General features: G+C 37.0%; 1 protein-coding gene across 2 annotated transcripts in view; it reads right to left on the bottom strand.

The window, feature by feature from the left end:
• Positions 1-18,392, bottom strand: part of LOC116550966 (canalicular multispecific organic anion transporter 1-like) — an 85,866-nt gene extending 67,474 nt beyond the window's left edge. The window contains exons 1-4 of one of the 2 annotated variants that reach the window (XM_032277175.1): positions 18,099-18,392; positions 12,097-12,158; positions 5,210-5,357; positions 4,354-4,496 (exon numbers count right to left, since the gene is read on the bottom strand). In XM_032277175.1, coding sequence (XP_032133066.1) covers positions 4,354-4,496; positions 5,210-5,357; positions 12,097-12,158; positions 18,099-18,170 — 425 coding nt within the window. In that variant the 5' untranslated portion in view covers positions 18,171-18,392. Of the gene's footprint in view, positions 1-4,353; positions 4,497-5,209; positions 5,358-12,096; positions 12,159-18,098 lie in introns of those variants that run through there. The other variant, XM_032277176.1, reaches the window with a different exon arrangement.
• Between the last annotated feature and the right edge of the window lie 7,715 nt (positions 18,393-26,107).

Raw genomic sequence — 26,107 nt, forward strand, 5'->3', positions numbered from 1 at the left:
CACATATACATAATAACAGCAGAAAGTTCTGTATTTCTTAATTGATGTCACCCATTGGGACACTTGCTTTTTATGAAAGCAACTTGCTAAATGCCTTCTTGTTCTATGAATTACATTTCCTGAAAGAGTAGCACTATTCTTATTGGGCATATATCTACCAATTCTACTTTTTCCTTTTTCATAAAAACAAAATAACTAAATGACTAACATCAGGCACTGAAGTGGCTCAAATTAATTGAGAAATATTAAAAATAATCTATGCTTAAGGCATGATAAAGACCATAAAACAATATTTATGATATTAGATATGAATACGTGTTTTTTGTTTGGTATTAAAATAAAATCCATAAAGGGAGGAAGAGAGCCAACACAACAATCAACAAGAAATGTATCTAGTAAACAATAAAAGTATAATTTTACTAGTAAATTATTGAAAATACTCCTTTTATATGCTTTATTTTACACATACGAGTATAAAAAAATATGACAATGTGCTCTCATCCTTAAAGACAGTCCTTTTCAGCAACTTTTCCATATAAAAAGAATAAACATATTTTGAGACTACATATGTATGTATATATATATGCAGTCTCAAAAGTAACTCATAACATTAGTTCTTCCATGGCCAAATTATGATCACACAAGCTTTGCAATTCTTTCTGATCACTCAGTTGTTACTCATTGTGAAAATGTTAAGGTTTTTCAGCTACTGCAGAATAAATGTCTTGGAAGATCTTGGAAAATTGTAACTTTGGGTAAGTCCCGTTTATTCAAATTTTTTTTTCAGGGAATTTGAGTTCTATGTGCCAGACTTCGTGCTAAGAGCTAAGGACACAATGACTGAATAATACAGGATCCTTTTTGTCTTTCTTCACCTAGGCAGGGAGAAGGGTGTGTCACCTGACTCACTGCAATGCAATATTAAAATTCTTGTTTTGCTGATCTGGTCAAACTAGTGTGATGCAAACGTGTCTCACAAAATAAAGAGGCTGTTCTCTATCCCACAGACATTCTTTGGTAATTCAGATACGACCTTTTACGAAACACAGACACACTGAACTGCTATGACCTATTGCTGTTTTAGGAGAGACCAGGGCCATGGTGAGATTCTCTCACAAGTTTCTGGAGCAGCAGTCACTGGCAAAGGGGAGTCAGAATATCCTGAAAATCCTTTGCTACTCCTCTCATTGGGAAATTGAAACTCTTTTCTTTAATTCCCTTCCTTTTGAATTTGGGCTAACTTGGGGGATCTTTTGGCCAAAACAATGTGGCAAAACTTCTGAGACTTCCCAGTCTACATCATAAGAAAGACTTGTCTGAGCCTCTTGTAATACTCATTCTGAGGAAATCCAGCTGCCATGTAAGAAATTTAGCTACTCTAAGACCTCTGTTCTCAAGCTAACCATGCAGAGAGGCTGTAGAAACAGAGAGGAGAGAGATGGGAGGGAAGAGGGAGAGAGAGACAGGGACAGAGACACAGAGACAGGGAGAAGCAGAAAGAGAGGACAGAAGAGAGAGAGAGAGATGTGATCGTTTCCAGCCATCTTAGCCCAGGCCTCAGATGGGTGAGGCGAGGAGCCATTTTGAGCATCCCAGGACCAGCACACAGGGAGAAGATGTAGGGTAACTCAGCCTACAGTTAGAACCAAAGCACCAGCCATATGTCTCCATTTGGGCTGCAGCAGCTCTCTCCAGATGTTCTGGGCACTCAGCCAGGGTGGCAATCATGTTGGGCAGAGGAAAGCAATCACTGCCTAAAGCTTTGACACCAAATTCATGAACATAGTAAAATTGTTGATTAACAACACCAAATTGTGATGTGATTCATTTTGCAGCATTGGATAACCAGAATAGGGCAGAAGAAGAAGATCCTGGTCAATGCTTCTGATAGATTTCTCTGGTCACACATAAGATAGTAATATGGTGACTCCTGGGATATGCTGACGTGAGGGGCAGAGGCAAGGGGAGGAAGAGATCTGTAATCTAGTGGGGAAGGGGCAGTTAATCCAGGAAACATTTGGCTTATGCTTCTACAGACAAGGGAGCCAACAAAGAATTTGGGGTGCAAACTCTCAGGGACAGTTTTCTGACAGCAATATGCATCTTGCCTTGGTTCCCTGGTACCATTCTCTCGTTTTTATGTGTATGTGTTTGCACTAGCCACTGCATCTCAATATGCTTTGATAAATTTCCTCATCTTCACCAATTCTACACATTAGAATAACTGATAGGTTATTTTTTTTTCAGACACCTTTACTTTTCTTCACATATGTTAAGGTGATTTCATCCAGAACAATGGCTTGACATACCCAATCCAATTTAAAACAATTCCAGTTTGTCACTCCAGCCTATATCTTTCCTAACACCAAGTGTATATAGACAATTGCTTACTAAACCTTTTAATCTAGATGGCCCCATCTCAGGGATCCCCACAAGAACGACTCAGCTCAATTATTTACTTTAATAATTCACAGGACTCCACATATAGTCATCCTCATGGGTGTGTTTATTACGGTGAAAGGATACAAAACAAAATCAGCAAAAAAAAAAAAGATACATGGAGTGAAGCCTGGGAGAAAACAGGAAAGTCTTTTCCCTAGAGACTCACACAGAGCATGCTTAATTCTCTCAGCAACTAGTGGCAAAACATGTGAAATGTTGTCTACAAGGCAAGCTTGTTAAAAATTCAGCATCCAGGGTTTTTACTGGAGGCTGGTCAAGTGGACACCCTTTTCTTAACACACACCAAAATTCCAGACTCCCAGAAGGAAAACAGATATTTATCGTGAACCATATCGGTTGAATAAACAACTTGGACATATGGAGTCATTCTTATCAGTTAGGGCAGTGGGTGCTCTGCTGAAATGTAAGTTCCAGTTGCCAGCCAAAGACCAATCCTGCAACTAGACTTTCCAAAGTCCATAGGCAGGTCTGCTATGTGAATTGTTTATTTCACAACAGCTAACAGATCTTTCAAGGTTAACAAGTCCAGAAGCAAACCCCATTTCCTTCTCTAGTCTTTCTTGCATTTTCTATATCTCAGGATGTAATGACTGGTTACCTTACGATTTAAACAAAAATTTTTAGGGCATCCTTAACGTCTCCTTTCCCCTCTCAACCTACATTCAGTCCGGCAGTATATTCTGTTAACTCTACCTTTAAAACACAGCCAGAGTCTGACCACTTCTTAGCACCTTTGTTGCTACTACCTAGTTGAAACCATGTTGACTTTTGCTTGGATTATCACAAGCAAACTTCTAACTGGTGTTTCTTCTTCCACTCTTGCACTTCCTGATTTTATTCTCCACACAGCAGCCAGAGTCATTCCTATAAAACTTAAGACTAATCAGATGATTTTTTTTTCTCAAAATTTTCCAAATGCTTTTCTGCTAATGTGGAATAAAAGCCAATATTCCCACCATATTCCATAAGGCCTTACAAAATCTTGTCATCTCGGCACCTTTCTGACCTCAATCTTATCTTTCCACCTCTCCGCTCCAACCTCATTTTGCCTCCTTGCATGCCCTCAGAGATACCAAGCATGAGCTTCTTCATGGCTTTTGCCCTTCCTGATACGTTTAATTGCAATCTATATTTTATTTACCTTCCTTCCTAACTTTCTTCAAAACTTTGACCAAATGTCACCTTATCACCAATGTCTTTCATAATTACTTTACATAAAACAGGAACTTCTGATTCCTCATATACACATATATATATAATAAATTCCCATAATAAATCTGCTCTTATTTTGCTATATATGTAATATGTATAATTTATTATATATTTATTATATAAATTTATAATTTATTATATATAATTTATTATATATATTTATTATATAAATATTATAGAAATATTATTTGTTATATATTTATAATATATAATTTATTATATATACATATATATAAAATAAATTTTCAGAATAAATTCCTTTTTATTTGGCTCTCTTTCTATATATATGTGTGTGTGTGTGTGTACATGTATGTATGTGTGTATATACATGTATGTATGCATGTGTATATATATATCTTATTGGTTGTTTGTATATATATATGTATGTGTGTATATATATATATATCCTATTGGTTGTTTCTCTGGAGAACCCTTGCTTAATAAAATTAATATAAGATTTTAGAACAGTGCTTATTATATAGTTGGCTTTATTAAATACTGACTATATCACCCTAATTCCCATTTATACTGCAGATAACCCTAATGGCATGTCCACCTCCTAATAATATTTGCAATAAGGACCTTCTCTACTCCTTTGTATTAGAACTTTTATATTAGAATACTTACTCATCATTTACCTGTGGGGAGGAAAAAAAAGCCCACCAGAATTTAACTTACTTCATTATGAGTGGGCTAGTGAAGGATAAAATATCAGCAAACACTTTAAGTAAGGCAACTTGAATCAGGACAGACTTAAAGGTATTCCACAAGGCATAGAGTAGGGATGGCTTCGTGGTATCTGCCTCTTTATGAAAAGATGCCTACATAATTGAAGAAAATAGAAACAATGAGAAAATTGGACACAACTAATATTTATAAAATAAAATATATATAAACTAATCATACAATTAACAGTGTGCTCTAAAGACAATACGGTAATAAGAAAGGAATAAATCAGTTAAACTTGAAATTATGGCCCATATCATTGGGAGGGTAGGTGGCATTATTTATACCACATGGCATAAAAGGGCAAGTACAATAGCTACATTTTATTATTTTTGTGAGTTTTGAAACTAATTAATTAATATAAATACAGTTTTTATCTCCAAATTCTATTTCCTTTGGAGAAGTCGGAAAATAATATATATGTATATGCATATATGATGCTAGATGTGGAGTATCTGCTCCTGCTCCCATAAACTTTAATTTTGACCACCATATAATTTGCTTTGAACAATAGATGTGATGCTCTGAGATACAGAAGCTATCTTTGTCACCACTGGTAAGAAGCCAAATGATACATACATGCATATCAACACATTATAAATGAACATTAAAGAGAAGGAATGTTGAGTAGTTGGAAGACAGAAATGGGCTGCAATAGCAACAAACTATGCTTATAAAAGTAGATTGTCATTTCACACATTTTAAGAATTTCTATATTAATAATAGCACCTCATACTTGAAAAAAATCTTGATCTAGTTTTCCAGTAGTAATTATGTCAGAATTTAATAGAACTTTGTAATTAATTACCTTAACTTTTTGCCTCTCTTTAGTCCTTAAAACTTCCTTTCTCCATTGTTTTTCAAAGATGGGACACACAGTGTAGGAGGAGTCACTTTCATTTAGTTCAAAAAGATCTTCTCTTTCCAAAGGTCTCTTATAGCCTAAAGCAATTACTCTAAAGGTGAAAAAGTAAGGTAAACACCATAGCAAAACAAATAATAAGCTAAAAATAAATTGTCATCATGAAGTTATTTCATTCCTTGATTTATAAATTATTTTACTGATCAAAATACAATGACTATGTTACGTGTTTAAAAAATCATATGGTTTTATCCTGGAGGTCAATAATGTTGTAATCATGTATAGCTTTTATAATACATGATTCATGTATCATGTATAGTTTTTACAAGTAATAGATTAGATTAGTAATAGATTTTACAAGTAATAGATTATACAAGTAATCATGTATAGTTTTTATAAATGCTGTTTAGACATCCAATTATTCAATGAAACACTGATTTCATTTATTCGTCTTATATTTGAGAAATGTACCACTTACCTCATTCACTACTTCACCTCACTTGCTGAAACTTAAATAGCAAACTTTCACAGTAGAATATTTCCCCAGCTACCAAGTACCCGCCTGGTTGGTACTTGGTACCCACTTGGTAGCTGGGGAAATTTTCTACTGTGCTTGTGTTTGCTTTTATGCTTGTATTGGAGGGGCCATGGATCCAACCTCTGCATTTGCAATTTCTTCTGTTCCACTAGGACTTTCTACACAATTTGCCACTTGACTTTGTAGATTGTACAACTCAATATGTAGTACTTGTCTCTGTCCCATAAGCTTTGGCCTTGGCCTTCTGACCAAGAGAATATGGCCAATCTGAGTACAGTTTCTGAATTCACGCCTTAAGAAGCAAGATAAGTCTCCACAAGCCTCTTAATTTATCAAGCCTCCTCCATTCAGTGAGTTTATCCCAAGTGACACTGTGAATAATTATGCAAGAACAATGGGTCTAAACTAGTAGGCAAACAAGATGCATAGTGTAGTTTTACCACAAAATTTACTGTGGGAGACAATGAATTGTACTTACCTACAGCTCTGCTCTACTGTGTTTCTGCTAACGGGGATCTTATATTTATTCAGTTGAAAATCTCTTGAACTCATGGTAAAGTCTTATCTTAGCCACAGAGTTATGAACTGTGATTGGTCTAAACCAGTCCTGGTAATCTCATTACCCTCTGCTTGGGACTAATAATATAATTGAGTTATGGCTAACAATACCTAAACAAGTATCTGCCGGGAAGAACTTCTTATTCAAATGAAAGCCTGGAACTTCAAAAGGAGGAAACATTTTGCCTCCCTTCCACTTCCCTTTGTCCTTTGAAGGCATGATGCTCTGAGATAAAAAAGCCATTTTTGTCACCATGGATGAAAAGCCAAATAATAAGGATGGGAAGTGGAAAGACAGAAAAACCCTGAGCCTTTTTTTTTTTTTTTTTTTTTGACACAGACTCTCGCTCTGTCACCCAGGCTGGAGTGCAGTGAGCAACGTTGGCTCACTGCAGCCTCTGCCTCCTTGGTTCAAGCAATTCTCATGCCTCAGCCTCCCAAGTTGCTGGGATTGCTGGCGCACACCACCACTCCTGTATAGTTTTTGTATTTTTGGTAGAGACAGGGTTTTGCCATGTTGGTCAGGCAGTCTTGAACTCTTGGCCTCAAGTGATCCACCTGCCTTTGCCTCCCAAAGTGCTGGGATTACAGGTGTGACCCGCCATGACAGGCCTAGCCTGGGCCTTTTATAACACTTCTGAGATAGTTCAACATCCTATTTTCAGTAACACCTTCTTCCCAATAACATAAAAAAATAAATACCTGATTTCTAAAATTATTATTATTTCGCTATTCTGTTACTTGAAGTCAAACGCATTCTGAAGTGATATAAGTCAGATATAGTTTGTGACTTTGGTGACATGACTTGTTCAGCAAGAAATTAAACTCATATTTAAATCCAGGCCTTCTGATCATATAGCCTAAGTTCTCTCCATTATAAGTGTATTATTAGCCCAGGGGACTGTAACAATGGCTTAAACTTCTCCAAACTGGGACTGCTTTCATTGGCCTTGTTACTAAAAAATCTCAGTTGATTGACTCTGGGATAAATTTAAACCCTGTGGTAACAAGAGTCTCCACTATATTTTATTTTACTTTTAGAATAATTGATAATATCTTACCACAATTCAAATTTAACAAAAAGGTTTAAATGTAATAAGAAAGGACTTTCAGTAATTATGTTTCTGATGGCTCAAATATGCTGGACATTTTCCTGCAGTGCACTTTTAAAAACATATTAAGCAATAAACTACTTTCATGTCATATTAAGTTCTATTTCATTCCATAAAATAAATATTCATTTTCAAAATAAGACTCCATTGACTTCTAGAAAAGCATTTTTAACAACATTTACTGCCTCAGCATTTTGAGTTAGAAGTGTGCAAAACTCAGCAGTTTTGGTTCAGGGAAAAGTGACCTCTGGCTTTCATGCTGAGTCTCCAAATAATGCAGCATCTAAAAGTGACACTTAAGCTGAATTGATTGTGACTCTCATGGCTTGGTGGTTTAACTATCTTGACTTTTTTACCAGATGCATGCCTACCGCCACCATCTTTTGCTCTTTCCTGATACACTCTGATCACATGACTGGCCTTACCTTCTCACACAAGAGTTTGGAAAAAGAATAAGCAAGGAAGTGATGAGGAAGTGGTACTTATTGAATTCAAATGTTGAGGCAGCTCTTTGGGAAACAACGAGGACCAAGAGTTGGCTGTCTCAGTAAGTGAAATGTGTAACACATACCAGGTCCCATCAACCTGTGGGCTTTATTCCTAAAACAACAATAAAGTTTACACATGCATCTCATATTTTTAGAATGATGTTTCTTTTCTTTCTTTCCTTGTTTTTGTTTTTGTTTGAGATGGAGTCTCCCTCTGTCACTCAGGCTGGAGTTCACTGCGATCTCCGCCTCATGGGTTTCAGCAATTTTCTACCTCAACCTCCCGAGTAGCTGGGATTACAAGTGTGTGCCACCATGCCTGGCTGATTTTTTGTATTTTTAGTAGAGATGGGGTTTCACCATCTTGGCCAGGCTGGTTTTGAACTCCTGACCTCCTGATCTACTCGGCCTCCCAAAGTGCTGGGATTACAGTTTCTTTTCAAAGGACAGTCCTGTCAATGAATTTGATTCTCAAAACTCCCCAAATCAGACAGAAAAGAATTAATTTCTCATTTTTACAGACAGTTAAACATTAATAACTTCAGAAACTGGTCACAGTGTTTTATACGTAAAACAAACCAAGGATAACTTAGCAAAAAAACAGACAGTGAAATGTATTACTTCTGATACGGCTTAGCCTTGTTTCCACCCAAATCTCATTTTGAATTGCAATTCCTGTAATCCCCACATGTTATGGGAGGGACCTGGTGGGAGGTAACTGAATCATAGTGGTGTTTACCCTCATAATGCTGTTCTCATGATAGTGAGTGAGTTTACCCAAGATCTGATAGTTTTATAAGGGGCTTTTCCCTCTTTGCTTGGCACTTCTTCCTGCCACCATGTGGAGAAGGACATGTTTGCTTTCCCTTTTGCCATGATTGTAAGTTTCCTGAGGCCTTCTCCTATCTGTGAAACTGTGAGTCAATTAAACCTTTTTCCCTTTTAAATTACCTGGTCTCAGGTATTTCTTCATAGCAGCATGAGAACTGACTGATACAACTTCCACTGTTGAATTTTATTATCTCAGAGAGAATTTTGACTATATTTAGAATTAACAAGTGTGCATAAATATCCTAGCCAACTCATGTGAAGAGAATAGAAAAACAGTAGCATTCTTTTAGAAAAATAAGCTGAAATACAACATTTATAGGTGAATAATATCTGAATGCTTAGAAAGTATAAATATATAGTAGCATTATTGATTTTATTACTATTAATCACCTTTTAAAACATTTCTGGAAAGAGGTTATTATGTTATGGGAAAAGAAAATAAATTAATCTGGCCAAAAATTATAGAATGGGAAGAAGTTGGTTAATGTATAAATTTTATTAATAGGTGAGAAAAAGGACATATTGAATAGTGTATCTGGTTAAAATAATGACACAATAGTGACCTATGAAAACTCTTACTACATTTTTCCATGTGTATCTCTAGCCATGATAATTTCCACTGGTGACAAATTATATTTGCTAATAAAGGCTTGGTAATTATTTGATCATCAGAATGATCTAGACAGCTATTGTCTTAGGAATTAAGGCTCACAAGTATATAATTTTTAATTATTGTGACATCTGAGCACTTTTAATTGAGTTATTCATATAATTATAGATGCTTGAATTTGTTCTAGGAAATAATTTGACACTATTCTCTAACTCCAAAGACAGATTTGAAAATACAATTAATCTTTGTCTTCAAAGGGACATTCTCTTTAACAATAGTTATGTTTCAAATACAATTGTTTAATCACACATAATAAATCGGATTAGATCCATGCCAATGACAGTTCTGGATGACAATATTCTATGAAAATATTTTGTATCTAGTTGTGAGATATTCAAATTAAACAGAAAATAAATATGATATTCACAGTTAGAGCTTGATGGTTTGTTTGATTGATTTAAAATGTGGATTTCAAAATAATAGGTTGTCATATTTGAAGATTTGCCATATCTCATCTTGCTTATTAAACTTAATTTCAGCTCCTTATTTTAGGAATGCTAAAATAATGTTTACAATATTTAATATATATGCATATAGTTTTATAGTTTGATAATCAAACTTTAAAATTACATGTATTTAAAATTGATTTTATTTGTATTATTAAAATTCTATGATACCCATGCCTTTAAAATGAGACTGAAATTTTTTAAAGCTGGGATAGGTATTACTCTTCCTCTCAACTCCTCTATAAACAAAATTCAGGGTTGAAAACATTTCTATACATATACAAATTTGGAGAATTAAAATCCTTAAATGTAAATAGCTCACATTCAGATTTCTATCTAATCTTTCTTTTTTCTAGTGTACAGCTTAATGTTACATAGTTTTGCCATCCTCTTTAAGAGATTCCTAGATGTGTGTAACTTGGAAATCTTACCACAATTTAACCCCTTCTGCCCAAGAATTTGCTCACAAGTATACACATACTTCAATTGATTTTAAAAATTCACCAATGATCTTCATGTTGCCAAATTTAATGGAGAATATGCAGCTATTATTTTGATTTACCACTTTTCAGTATTTGTCCCTATTGGCCACTTTATATTTCTCCTTTCTTGACAGTTTCTCTTTTCTTACCTTTCACTCACACTGTTTTATCAGATACTTCTCTTATAATACATTCGGAGCAGCTTTACTTAGCTTCCTTTGTAGGCTACTCCTTCTCTTGCCATTTAAATACTGAGGATTGCCAATGTTCCATTTGTTTAGCCTATTCAATGGGTTCCTTTTGTGGGCAGTCTCATTCATACTGATAGCTTAAACTACTGTCCTCTAGTCAATGACTCCCAAATCCATATCTATAGGTCAAAGGTTTATTCTAAGCCCGGAAGCCACATATCTAAACTCCTGTTCATGTGATGCTTCAAATGTATCTCAAAAATTAAAAATTTCCCAATTTGAACCCACATCTAAACCTTACAGCCAGTTCTTTCCTACCTTTTATTATGTGGTTTTCACATCGTATTTGCTCAACTCGGAGTACCATGTTACTCACTCCTGTACATCTTTAAATGTTAAGTGAAAGTATTGGTATGTGTGAAACAGTCCCTAATGATGCAAACTTGGTTAGATGATTCTACTGAAAATTTGTGTTTGTCAGTTATGCTTATGTTGCCTTTTCCCCTATTTTTTCATAATGGTGGTATACTTTTTAATCTTTTTAATTCTACTGTGAATTCCTAGAAGACAGAAATTAAGTCATTTATCTCTGCATTTTTGAAGATTAGCAGAGTTTGGGGCATCTAGTAGCCAATCACCTTTTAAAATATTAATCTACTCTTGAGAACATGTCTGTAGATAAAATTGAGCAATTTTGTTTCTATGGACTGTAGAACAAGGGGCATAAAGCTAGAAAGACAAATTTAACTTCATATTATCATGGACTTTCTGTTATGGGGGAAAAAAAAATACATTTCTAAAGAAAGCCTCTGAATTTATAAAATAAGAAAACATCAACTCTTCCCATTCAATATATTTAATTTCTGTGTTAAAATCAGAGTTCACAATGATATGTCCTGAGGAAATTCTGAGCCCTCATCATACATTATGGATGAGTTAGTCTATGAGAAAAAGCATAATAGATGTCTTATAAAATGATTAGGGCTGTGTGTGTGTGTGTTTTCAAAGTAACATATGAGTATATATGAGAGCATTCCTAACAAAAATAGAATGACATAGCAAAAATAAAGCATAAAACATGAACTCAGCAGAAATTGGTTTAAAACACGTACTTGCTCCTACTTGGGTGTCAATGGACAGGTGCTTTCCTTTCCTGAGCCAAAATTTTTCTCATGCAAATGCCTATCTCATAGCACTTGGGGGAGAATTAAATGAAATAATAAACACAAAGTGGGTAGCATATACTTGATGATAAAAAAGAAGTTCATTTTTCTGTCCTTCCCTAATGCTAATGACATAAAAACCCTATAAAGGGACAGGCATATTGGAGGAATACTGGTACTGTTACCTGTGGAACTACTTAGTGTGTTTTTACCTGTGATTCTGTGTAATAAATAATATGAGACAACTTTGTACAAACTATCCACATTGAGATTGAAGGAGTAACATTCAGTTGTCATTTCCCTTGTGATCTTTTTCAGTGAGTTATGCTACAAATGTATTAATAAAATTCCTACCTGCTAAACCAGGAATATGTCACTTTACTGAAAAATGAGGCACTTTTCTCCGGACTGCATTTCTGAAAAGAAAAAATATGCAAGTGGTGTATAAAGTAAATGTTTTTAATTTATATTTAAAATATTTTTTTCAGAAAAGTAAATCTGAAATGACTTATTCTACTAATGGTTACAGATTATATTGCTGTCATAATTCTTAAGAAATATACTTAAGATATTCTTGGATGGTGGTTGGACTAGAGGAATTTCAAGGTTTCCCTCAACATTATGATGGTGCACGTAGCAATAAATCATGGTGGAAAAAATAATATGTACATATATGTATACATATATAGAGAGAGATTTTAGAAATGTAAATTTACAATTATATGTGTTTATACACAATATATATACATACACACATATATGTACATATACTATGTATATATATGTACACATACAGAGGGTCAGTTCTTTGAACTTATTAGCCCATATTGGCTATTTATGATTAATATAATTATATGACAGTATAAGTGAATAATATATACATATATGTATTATATATGTATATGTATATATAAGCTAAATTTAAAGCATTTAAATTGCTAAAGATAGCTTTCTTTTCCTGAAAAAATAGAAAAATAAGAGACTATCATATGTATTTGTTGTAGTTCTGTATGTGCTTACATATTTTTGTAATTATATGCACAATTACATATTTGTCACTATTACATGTTATTTTGGGCTGGATTATAAAATTTCCATAAAATTTTCCCATTTACTATGTTGGTTTAACCAATAGAAAAGAGGTTTAAAAAAAGAAGACCTCAAAAATAATCATTTTGTGTTTTTATAGTCAGCATCAATCTCTATGAATTTTGAAAAGTAAGACTGGTCATCAAATTAATTTTGATTTTTATAAACTGTCTAAATTTGAGAAATTTTGCACTGATCTTCCTTAACTAAGCTCTGGTTCCATATTCAATGTTTACCAATTTAAAAAATTGTGAAGCTAGAAGGAATGAGTAAATCCAAATTTCATTCTATACAACAAAATGCCCAAAGTATAGAAGAGAAAACATAATCGACTCTAAATCTGTTTTCTGTGTTATAGAAAATTATATAAATCATGTAAGATATGTACAATTTACCAAAATGGTATCTATCATTATAAGATTGTTGCAAGCACTAAATATAGAATACTTATCACACCATTAGCTCAAAACAATGACTCAAAAATATGAACAATAAAATTGTAATCACTATTGTTACCAAACATATTATTTAAAAATTAAGGCCAGGCGCAGTGGCTCATGCCTGTAATCCCAGCACTTTGGATCATGAGGCCAAGAGTTCAAAACCAGCCTGGCCAAGATGGTGAAACCCTGTCCTAGTAAAAATACAAAAATTAGCCAGGCATGGTGGTGGGCACCTTTAATCCCAGGTACTGGTTAGGCTGAGGTAGAGAATTACTTGAAACCCAGGAGGTGGAGGTTGCAGTGAGCCAAGATTGTGCCACTGTATTCCAGCCAGGGCAACAGAACGAGACTCCATCTCAAAAAAAAAAAAAAAAAAACCCACCCCCCCCCCCCAAAAAAAAACCCACAGAAATAAGAACAGAAATTATTGGAAAAGATGTTATAAAAATTCATTAATTAACCTAGAGGACATATTTTATAAGTTCAAATTTCACAGGGAGTTGCTAATTTGATAATTTGCCACCAATGAAAGGATCTGATTCATATCCAAAACACGTTAATTTTGTGGAAAATTGTAAATGGCTACCAATTCTTTGCAGCTTTTCCCATCAAGAGGTGGAATCTACTTCTACCCCTTGTATCTGGGCTGGCATTGTGTCTTGTTTTGGTCACGGAAATACAACAGGAGTGACATTGAAAGAGCTCCATTTCTAAGCCTCAAATGCCGTAATGCTTTGGCTCCTTCTGTGCCTAGAACATTGAATGCACCAAGTACCTGAGCTGGCGTTAGGCTGCCGAAGGATGGCAGATCATATGGAGGAGAAATGAGGCACTCATCTGATGGTCTGTTACACTCTGGCCAATAGCTTGAAACTGCCAGACAAAGGAGTAAGGTGGTTCTAGATTAACTCACTACCAGCCCATCTGCCAGCTGATTCTACAATCATTGTAGAATCACTGTCACTGTGTTTAGTTCTCACAACAATCCTATGCATAAGAGATCTCAGAAGTTAGCCATCAAACTGACCCAAACAAGGACACAGTCCAGCTGACCCAAAGAATAGTGAACTAAATAACATGGTTGTTGTTTTAGGTGCCTAAGCCTTGCAAAGCTACTGCAAATGGCTTTTTTAGCAGACTAAGAACTCAATATTTGGATTAGCATTCCCTCTAGGACCATTTTTTCTAGGACCATCTTATATGAAGCCCTTTATATTTTCTAGTAAATAGCCTCTTTAGGTATGAACCAGGTATCTTACGCTGAAGCGCAGTAAAGCCCAACCATACTTTACTTCCCAGAAGAAATAGCAGCCAGGTTTTTTTTTTTTTTTTTTTTTTAAGTCTGATGAAGGGAATTAATCCTTACCAAGCACCAAGAATGTGCAAATGATTTTATAATACATTGATAATTACTGAATTCATATTATGGATATTACTGAGTTGATTATGTATTGCAAATAGTAATGTTTATGTAGAAAAATAGAACATGACAATTCTGAGTGTCTTTTAATGTTCTAATTTACTCCCATTTTCTCCATTAAATATTTATCATCTTTCTAACTCATTTGTTCTCAATCTGACAGCAATTCTTGTCTGCAGACCTAATTGACCCCAGGTGAGTTTCTCATTTCCCTGTGTCCCCTACAGGCCTTGTTTAAACTGTTTTATCATCTATTGTATTTATTTACTACTGAGTTTGTAGTAGGCATTCATTCCATAAACATACCTTGACATTGCTGACTTATGAGCAATTTTCACTAGAATGGAGGTCCTGTTATTTCTGGATTATGGCAGAGGAACAAGAAGTGTTTAGACCACCAGATCATAGGTGGCCAGGGTTCAGAACTGTGAGGTTTCAAGCTTCCTTGGGTTTAAAGTGGAGATGTGGCCTTATGGCAATATGGTTTGTGTGACACATTGCTATGTTTACTGATATCCCATAATGCCTAATTTCAGAAGCTTCCTTTGTGGATTTTATAGGAGAATTCTGGGAATAGTGGAGGAGGTTACTGGAAAGTGAAATAGATGCTCGTAGAGAAGGGAAAACTTCCAGAAATTGAAAACAACTTACCTTTTTTTATTGACATGGAGTCTGGCTCTGTCGCTCAGGCTGGAGTGCAGTGGCACTATCTCTGCTCACTGCAACCTCTGCCTCCCAAGTTCAAGCAATTCTCCTGCCTCAGCCTCCTGAGCAGCTAAGATTATAGGTGCTCACTCCCACAACTAGCTAATTTTTTGTTTTTTTTTTTTAGTAGAGACGGGGTTTCACCATGTTGGCCAAGCTGGTCTCGAACTCCTGACCTCAGGTGATCCACCTACCTTGGCCTCCCAAAGTGCTGGAATCACAGGTGTGAGCCAACATGCCCAGCCAGATAAAACTTACATTTTTAAAATCACTAAAGATGTGCTAAATTCTGTACTAAGTATGTTATTTCACTAAATGTAAAATACTTTTATGGTGTAATAATTTTTATCACCCTTATTTTATAGAAATGGAAAGTAATGCTCAGAGTTTAAGAAACTAGCCTAAGATCTTGCAACAAAGTATTAGAAACATGATCTAAACCACTTAGTTTATTCTGTCCCACAGTTGTGATTCTACACTCTCACCTCTGTACCCAGGCAACACTGTGTTTCACTACCTACACCTTTCCTCTCACCCACTTCCTTCTGCTTCCCTTCTCCAGGCTCTTGTGCTTCAATCCTATTCAGGATTTAGTGCCTTTGGTAATGTCTGTCCTTTCACTCCAGTCCAAGGCTCTGATACAGGTTCTATATGACCAGAGCAACCTCAACATACTCCTCAGGGAGGACTTAAGAGGTCCTCCAGATTGGCATTCAGAGACTTTACCCTCATATTAAGGAATTTTTCTCATTATCTCCTTACAGGTGCTTCTCTCTCACTAGACTTTGTGCTGCTGGAAGACAGAAACTATAGTTGATTTCTCTCTCTATCTGTAGTGTCTGGAGATATCTCCAGTTTCTCTAGGCCCACAGCCCAGCTTAAAGTAAACATTTTTGGGATGACCGACTGAATGGATGGATGCTAATCACCACCAACAAAAAATATGTAGAAGCTTCTATTCACAGGTCACCATGTTAGCCATAAAAATTCAGTTAGAACGGTCGCTCATGCCTGGAATCCCAGCACTTTAGGAGGCTGAGGCCAGTGAATTACAAGGTCAGAAGATCAAGACCATCCTGGCTAACACCTTCTCTACTAAAAATACAAATATTAACCAGGCATGGTGGCACACACCTGTAATCCCAGCTACTCGGGAGGCTGAAGCAGGAGAATCACTTGAACCCAGAAGGCAGAGGTTGCAGTGATCTGAGATCGTGCCACTGCACTCCAGCTTGGGCAACAGAGTGAGACTCCATCTCAAAAAACAAATATATGTAAGTAAACAGAGTTTCTTATACATTTTGAAGTCATCAACTTTCTTTTTTTTTTTTCTTTTTAGCTAGTGTGTCACTATGTCGCCCAGGCTTCAGTGCAGTGGGGCAAACATGGCTCACTGCAGACTTGATTTCCCAGGCTCAAGTAATTTTTCCACCTCAGCCCCTCCAAGTAGCTGGGACTACATGAGGTGCCTCCATGTCTGGCCCCCCCAGAGTGCTGAGATTACAGGTGTGAGCCACTGTGCCTGGCTACCATCAACTTTTTAAAACATTTGGCATCATAGAAATAATAAATAGAGAATGAAATTAAAATGAAGATTTTCAACCTTGTTTAAGTGGATTCTTGATCTATGAAGGCTATCAAAGGTCAATAATAGTCAAGGAAACAAACACTTCTTGAATACTGGAGAAAGAGCTGGCTAGAATTTTGGGTGACAAAATTGAGTTTTACACTTTTTCAACTACAAGTTTATAATTTACCGCCTTTGGTCGCCTTTGCTGATATTAAAGCAGTTTACCCAATTGAGCCTGCCGTCTCTATGGTACAGTAAAAAAAAGCATACTATAGTGATGGAGATTTTTCACGTTTTCAAGGAACTTATTTAGCCCTTCTATTTCATAGACTTTTATAAAAGTAGTTTACATGTAACTTAATTTTAAATAAATTTATAGTTTGATTTTGTATGTGATCAGAATAGATGTCACATTTACTTGACACTCAGAGTTACCAAAAAAGCCAGGATTAGAACAAGTGCCACTGAATTGGAATTATATTGTTTTTCTTTGTTAGGACAACAGTGCTGTCTCTAAGTCCATGTCTTGCATAGTGATGATAAGAGAAACAAACAAAACTTTTGTTAGGAAAATTGTTGCTAATACACAACTGAAGGGCTCATTTCTCTCACTACAGTCTTAGCACGGGACTCCCATTGTAAAAGCGTGAGTTATCCTGTGCCAGGACAAAAGACCATCAAGAGTCTGAAGTTTCTGGATTTGCCCCAGACCTGGGTCCCAAATCCACACTGAGTATTATTAATCCCCAATGCTCTGCGGGATTAATTGGACCACCCACTGGTTGCAGAATTCCACCCCAACCTGTGCCTTCAGCGATGACAGGCCTGTGTTCTGTTTATGGGGGAGTTACTTATCTCTTCAAGCAAAGATTCCTCTTCCTCTCCTCCAGCTCCACCAAGACTGAACTCCCCCTGGCTCAAGCTGCACCCACCCTGATCTCTGCGCTCTGCTCTCAGGATTGAGGGAGTCTGCAGGTCTGTCTACCCCGTGTGTGATGACGACTGAAACAAGGGCTCATCAGTCCACATTCAGGGTCCGAGGACCCACCTCTCCCCACTTCCACTCCCCCACCACAGTGGCCCCACGGCCAGCCTCCTCTCCTCTGCCCTAAGGACCAGCGAACTTTACCTGCGCATCCAGCTCCCCGCGGACGCGCCGGTAGGAGCAGCGGGCGCCCCAGCTCCGCAGGCTGGAGAGCATCGTACCCGCCCGGCCGCTGGCCTGGAGCGGGGCTGCGGCTGTCACCTCCTTTGGCAGGGGACTGTCAGTGCGGCGCCGGCACGGGGAGGACGCGCACTCCGACCCGGCACAGTCAGCTGTCACTTTAGTCCCTGCCTAGGCGTCCCAGTCAGTGCGCCTGGGGCGGGGTGCGGGTGGAATCGGGTTGGGCCCGGAGGAAAGAAGGTGTGGAGGGAGATGGGGAGGGACAGTCTGTACAGTCAGCTGCTTTCTGCCTGGCGAGGAGTTTGCACTCCACTCAGTAGTTCTTCCCTTTCCATTTCCTGTTAGAAACCTGTGTCCCCATTTTTTTTTTTTTTTTTTTTGAGATTGTGACTTTTTTAAAAATTGTATTTGGGGTACATGTGCACATCCTGCTACCTGCAGGATTGTTGCATAGGTACATACATGCCATGGTGGTTTGCTGTCTCCACCCCGTCCCCCCCCCCCCCCCCCCCCCCCTACATCAGGCAATTTCTCCCGGGTGTTATCCCTCCCCATCCTCCCCTCCTCTCCCCTCCATCCCCCTGCCTATCCCAGTGAGTGCTGTTCCCCTCCCTGTGCCCAAGTGTTCTCATTGTTCATCACCCGCCTATGATTGAAAACATGCGGTGTTTGGTTTTCTGTTCTTGTGTCAGTTTGCTGAGAATGATGGTTTCTAGATTCATCCATGTCTCTACAAAGAACAAGAACTCGTCGTTTTTTATGGCTGCATAGTATTCCATGGTGTATATGTGCCAAATTTTTCTTTGTCCAGTCTATCATCAGTGGGCAATTGGGTTGATTCCAGCTCTTTGGTATCATAAACAGCGCCGCATTGAACATACACATGCATGTATCTGTATAATAGAACAATTTATAATCCTTTTGATATATGCTCAGTAATGGGATTGCTGGGTCAAATGGAATTTCTATTTCTTGGTCCCTGAGAAATCGGCACACTGTCTTCCACAATGGTTGAACTAATTTACACTCCCACCAACAGTGTAAAACGGTTCCCATTTCTCCACATCCTCTCCAGCATCTGTTGTCTCCAGATTTTTTAATGATCGTCATTCTAACTGGCATGAGATGGTATCTCAATGTGGTTTTGATTTCTATTTCTCTAATGACCAGTGATGATGAGCATTTTTTCATATGTTTGTTGCCTGCATATTTGTCTTCTTTTGAAAAGTGTCTGTTCATATCCTTTGCCCACTTTTGAATGGATTTTTTTTTCTTGTAAATCTGCTATAGTTCTTTGTAGATTCTGAATATTAGTCCTTTGCCTGATGAGTAGATTGCAAAAATCTTTTCCTATTCTGTTGTTGCCGGTTTACTCTAATGATTGTTTCTTTTGCTGCATAGAAGCTGTGGAGTTTGATTAGGACCCATTTGTCTATTTTGGCTTTTGTTGCCTGTGTCCCTTTTATGACAGAAGCTGAAAGTTACTTTCTCACTGGGATGATATTTATACTTTTGTAAACGATGTTACAGCTGTCTCTTAAAAAAAATTTAAGAACAAGTGTCAGTAGAAGTTTAAAGAGCAAATTTATTTCAATGGGCTTAACATTAAAAACAAATGAAATATTCTCCATAGTATTAGAAAACCATAGCAGTATATTACATCTACAGTTTACTCTTCAAAGTAACTACAACACAAGAAAATAAATGAAAAACTTCATAGTATCTTGGATGAACAAACAATTAAAGGTGACAGGTGATATTCAAAGGGGAACATAAAAGTAAAGAATCCCATTTTGATTTTTAGCAAATATTAAGAAACTGTGAGCCCATATATAGAAGTAAAGAATATGCAACATGTTACTTTGAGGCAGATACTTGATACATGATGTATGTCATTGGTTTGATGAAGAATTTTGTTTCTTTTGACACTTGAAGTAACAAAAGAAGGAGAAATATTAGGAATTCCTAAAAGTAAGGATAAAGATAAGGTCATGTAGTCTTTTACAGGGATGAGCATTATATTTCAGGACAAGGAATATTCTGTCTGCTTCCTGGGATTTATTTAACTGGTAGATGGAGAGAATAGAAGATTTCGGACAGGAGAAGTCCGGCTTTCTGGAGAAAGGGCCACAAATCATCTCTGGGGAAGTCTGGGGTGGCCATAGAATGGGTCAAACTGAGGAACCACACAAGTTCTACATAAGAATTCGACCTGATGATACCTGATGGAACTGAAGTCCCAGGGAATGTTTAGAATGCAATTCATTTGTCTTCCTCTCTTAATACCATGCTCGTTTTGCCCTATGCAAGGAGGAAGGTGTAGGTTTAACTTTAAAATCAACATGTCTGTGAAGAATGAAGGGTACAGCTCAGGACTTAGAAACTTTGTCTCATTTCAACAAACCCGTGAACCAATCTGGGGACATCTCACTCTCACTCAGCAGCCACAGCATGAAGAGCCCTCTTCCTACCTGCACTTTTAAACTACTCACTCTGCGGATTCGCCATGGAAAATACAAGGTCTTCTAGTAGAATGGGCCTTGTTTTTTCAGATACAGTTAGCGGGAAAGAAACAACTTTGAACCTGTGCGAGGGAGGAGGAAGCCTGAAAAAGAGGAATCCTAAGAACAGCTCAGGCACTAAACCCAGCATTTGTCTTGACCTCTAGGAATCAGTTCCCTCAGGTAATGCTGGTTCTAGCAACTGGAAGTAGAAAGATTTCCAGTTACTCAGCTCAGGAGAGATAACTGACTCCTTGATTGGTGGGAGAAGGGAGGAATGCTCCCCAAAATTGTGTACAAGTTGGGGAGAATGGCCGGGTGGGGTGGCTCATGACTGTAATTCCAGCACTTTGAGAGGCTGAGTTGGACAGATCACAAGGTCAAGAGATCGAGACCATCCTGGCCAACATGGTGAAACCCCGTCTCTACTAAAAAAATACAAAAATTAGCTGGGCATGGTGGCATGTACCTGTAATCTCAGCTCCTTGGGAGGCTGAGGCAGAGTTGCTTGAACCAGGGAGGCAGAGGTCTCAGTCAGCTGAGAGACCATGCCACTGCACTCCAGCATGGCAACAGAGGAAGACTGTCAAAAAAAAAGGATTTCGGGAGGGTAACAGATGTGTATAGGAACTGTAGTAAAGACGTACCCCCTAAGGAGATTGGGGGAAAAATTCTCTGAGAATCCCTCAAAATGTAATAAAAATTACATTTTAATGTCAAGTTTCTCCATTTTATAGAAGGTACAAGATAAGATTGTGCAAATGAGGAGGAAGACATGAAGGTTTGTAAGAAAAAAAACTGAGTTTTCTATCCCTAGTTAAGGAAAACTGGGTGAAATACTCAGATTTGTCTAGGAAATAGAAAAGTACAAAATAAGAGGACCAGACATTCACAAAACCTTACAACAAAGCTAGAATTCTGACTCACTGATTTATCATACTAGCTGAACTATGAAATAAATACTTTTATTTTCAGGGAAAAGAAAATCATGAGAAGGTGGAATAAAAGGACATCTAGATTTAGTAATGGGTGGGGCATATCCTATGCTGCAGTAGTCAGTGTTTTGGCTTGTTGAAAAGATTCATTGGGTTGAAGTTGCACAAGTTCTGCAGGTATGGTCCCGCACAAGTTCTGCAGGTATGGTCTGCAGGTATGGTCCGTCATCCTTCCTGGTGGAGGAAAACCTTATAAACAGAGTCAGACTGTGAGGCTGGTGAGTAAGGTCGAAAGAGAGACCTGACTGTTTTCCACAGTTAGTTGGGCATATTCCTGTCACTATGGCAGAGAGAGAAAAATTTCTTTCTTTAAGACAATTGTAGGCTATGTTTTTATGAGGCGGGGGAGATTGGGTAGATGTTATTTCCATTGTTCTTGTTAATTTCGGTGTAAAAATTAACAATATTATTCAGTTCACTGCATGCTATCAATATATTTTGTGAAGGGCCTATTTTATTTTCTTTATATTTTTCATCTGCTTTTTTTTTTAGTCCATTTATTTTCCCCACCAGAAGTCATTTATTTGGAACAACTAATAAGCCTCTTTCCAATTCACCTTCTGCACATTTACTGAGATACTTGTTTATCCTGGAAAATATATGGTGCTGTTTTATGTGTCTTCAAAATTTATGCAAGTGGTATTTTGTTATAAAGTCATAGTGATAGAATTCTTTCCTGTCGTGTAGCTTTGAAATGATTCCAAACATGTAGTCTGCCATGGGAGTGACATATGTTTTGCTGTGATAAGAACTTGAAGTGTATTTCCTCAGCCTCTCAAAAATGTGACGTCTTATCCGACTCCATATGTGAGAACTTGGAGTGATCTTCCCTGCCCTCAGGAATGTGACACCACACCTTAGTCTTATCATACCCCATCTGTGAGTTACTGATTTCAACTACTGGACTTCAAAATATATAAATATTTTGGTGGAGATATATATATATATATATATAGTGTGTATATATATACATATATAGTATATATACACACAATCTGAGATATATATATATATACACACACACATATATACACACCGATACGTATATATGTATATATATCCCAGATTGTATATATATATACTATATATATAGTATATATATTGTGTATATGTTGTGTATATATGTATTGTGTATATATGTGTGTGTGCACGCATGTGTGTGTATATATATACACACATACATATGTATATATATATACACACACACACACACACACACACATATATATATATATATACATATACACACAATCTGAGTGCTTAGACCACAGTAGTCTACACTCTGAGAGCTACCTCCCTACATATGCTGTGTAAGGGCTATACTGTCAGCTGTTTCTCGGAAGATTGAGCCCTCAGCCTTGACAGAGCCACACCCTGTTACCCTTCGAGATAATCTCTGAAACCCTGCCAACTCCAGCCACCTTGCCTGTAATCTAAGATCTCTGCTTCATCAGTCATGACAGTTTCACCTGAGAACAGCTGAGATAAATATGCACCTCAAACTTTAAGTAGACTTAACTTTGTACAGAGGCCTACTACTGTCCTAATCGAGCAATTAAGCTTCAGTGATTTTGGAACTCACTCACGTTGTAGTCAATGTACTTCATCTATCAAGCATATTCCCTGTGAGATTTGTTCTTATTCTCCCTTTCTTTTAAGCATTGTGAAACTAAGGAATAAAACTTCTTCTTATACGGTGTCTTGGTCCACTTTTTGCTACTGCAGCAGAATACCACAAGCTGGGTAACTTATAAACAGAGATTTTTTGATTCACGGCTCTGGAGGCTATGCCAACATGAAGGCACTGCTAGTTTGGTTATTCTGATTTTAAGATGGTACCTTGAATACTGCATCCTCCGGAGAGGAGGAACACCATGTTTTTACATGGTAGAGGGTAGGAGGAAAAAAGAAAAAATGGGGTGTAACTTGCCCTTTTATAATGGCATGAATTCTACCCAACCCTCACTGCCTAAACACTTTTGAAGATACCACTTTTTAATACTGATAAAGTGGCTATTAGATTTCAACATAAATTTTGGAGGGGACAGACATTCAAACCATAGTATATAGCAATAAACTGTGATTGGTGACATGTGTTGATCATCTCTTTATTTCAGCCCTGCCAAACACCTCCCTCTTCCCAGGTTTTTAAAAACATGATTTGTGAGGCATCTACCCATGCAAGGCTAGGCAGTCCTCACCTGCTGTTTCATGCTGCTTTGTTCCATTCAAACGCCACGTTTTAGAGGAACTCCCATAGCACAATGATTTAGTACATAGACTCTAACGTAAGACTCTGGGCTTAAACTGTGGCCTCTACTATTTACCAGCAAGTTGTGAACATCTCAGGGCTCACTTTCTTATCTATAAAATAAAAGTAATAGTCATGCCTTCCTCATAAGTTTGTTGTAACAATTACATGATTTAATCATATAATAAACAAAACATTTAGAACCACAAGGGGATGTGGTAAATACTGCATGAATCATTATGATTAGTACTTATCTAGTCACTCTGCATCAATATGTAGGCTAATGCTGCAGTCAGTACTGTGACAAACACCTCCCTCTGAGGACTGGCCAGTACATTTCTGTTAGATCATAGTTCTCAAGGTTTTTGAATGTAGGACCTTTCGTATTTTTCAAAATTGTTGAGGATTCAATTAACTTTAGTTTATGTATGCTCTATCTACCTATATTTATCAAATTACAAATTTAAATTTAAAATAAAATATATTTGTCAATTGATTTAAAGATAATGACAATAAACCTATTTCATGTTCTCATAAAAGATATATTACTTACTTTTAAAAATCTATATTTCCAAAACTTAAGGTTTGATATCATTCTAACATTTATGTTTTAATATAATTTAACATTTTAATGTCTGGTTTAGTAGAAGACAGCTGGACTTTTATACCTGCTTCTTTATTCAATCCTTTGAGAAAATTTTTTTGATTGAATTAGATGAAGACAGTTTGCATTTATATGCATGTGCATTTGGAAGAGGTAGACAACTTCAATTAGTTTTCAGGTAATTCGGTATACTTTTCCTTCAGATAACACCAAAACTTTGTAGCTTCTTAAAAGTTATTTATAATGTGGAATCTGAAACCATATTGGTAATCTTTCGTGCTCTGTTTTTATTAACACTGTTGTTTATCTTGCATTTTGAGTGGATATTTTATTCTTTTGTAATTTTGTAACGTCATTTATTGGTAGTTGGAAATATTAGTTCTCTGACTTATAAATATCTTCCAAATATCTGTGTATATGTATATGTTATTACATATGAATTATATAAATAAGTGGCTTCTGTTTAAAAACGTCAAATTATTTAAAGACGTTAAATTATTTAACATTGCAAAGAATCAGATGTTAATAGTCATCCTCTCTGGGTAGGGAGATTATGAATCCTTTTCTTTATATATGTGTATTTTTACACATTTCCAAAATTTTCTGCAGCCATCATGCATTAGCTATAAAAGTAGACAAAAATAAATGTTAATTGAGATTTCTCCATTAGGCTGATGTGTTTTTAAATAATACATAATTCTTCAACACATGCTTTAAGAATTTTTTGCCAGAACCTCCACCCCCACACTTTGGCAACTGTCTTAGCATAGAGAGGAAAGAGCTGATGGAGAGCTTGGTTGTAAGCAGGGGCATGGGTGTGAGAGAAACCAGAGATTGCAACTCCATTGGCATTTTCTACCTGTATAAAACAGGACAAATGTTGTAACTTCTTGTTTCTTTGCCTCAGTTTCCTCAATCTTATCGGGCATCCAAAGTGACAACAAAGATACTTAATGTAAAATGCAGGGCGCAGACCCTGATGTGTTGTGTAGACACCGTAAACACTGCAATCATTATTTAGAGCCACGTCTTTGTTGTTGTTGTTGTTGTTGTCGAGACGGAGTTTAGTTCTTGTTGCGAAGGCTGAGTGCAAAGGTGTGATCCCGGCTTGCCGCAAACTCTGCCTCCTGGGTTCAAGTGATTCTTCTGCCTCAACCTCCTGAGTAGCTGGGATTGCAGGCATGCACCACCACTCCTGGCTAGTTTTTTTTTTTTTTTTTTTTTTTAAGAAGAGATGAGGTTTCCCTATTTTGGTCAGGCTGGTCTCGAACTCCTGACCTCAGGTCATTCACCTGCCTCAGCCTCCCAAAGTACTGGGATTCCAGGCATGAGCCACCACCCCCTACCCTAGCCATGTCTTAAAAGGTGTAGAGATTAAGGCTCAGCTGAGGCTGGGAACCATAAATGTGAAGCACAGCAAGTGGGCATAACTCTTAAGGCCATCGTCCTAGATATGCTTTAAACGTGGAAGCAATAGTGGAAAAAGAAATGATTGGACTTAACACAGAGGATCTGTAAACTGTCCAAAAGAAGAAAAAGTCAAAAACGGTCGCGAGGGTGTCTGTCATTGAGGTCATTTTGTTCGTATAGAGAAAAAGCTGAGGCTAGGAAAGTGATAGGGA

This window comes from Sapajus apella, unplaced genomic scaffold, assembly GCF_009761245.1.
Source record: "Sapajus apella isolate SASKATOON/1434 unplaced genomic scaffold, GSC_monkey_1.0 scaffold8, whole genome shotgun sequence".
NCBI lineage: Eukaryota > Metazoa > Chordata > Mammalia > Primates > Cebidae > Sapajus > Sapajus apella.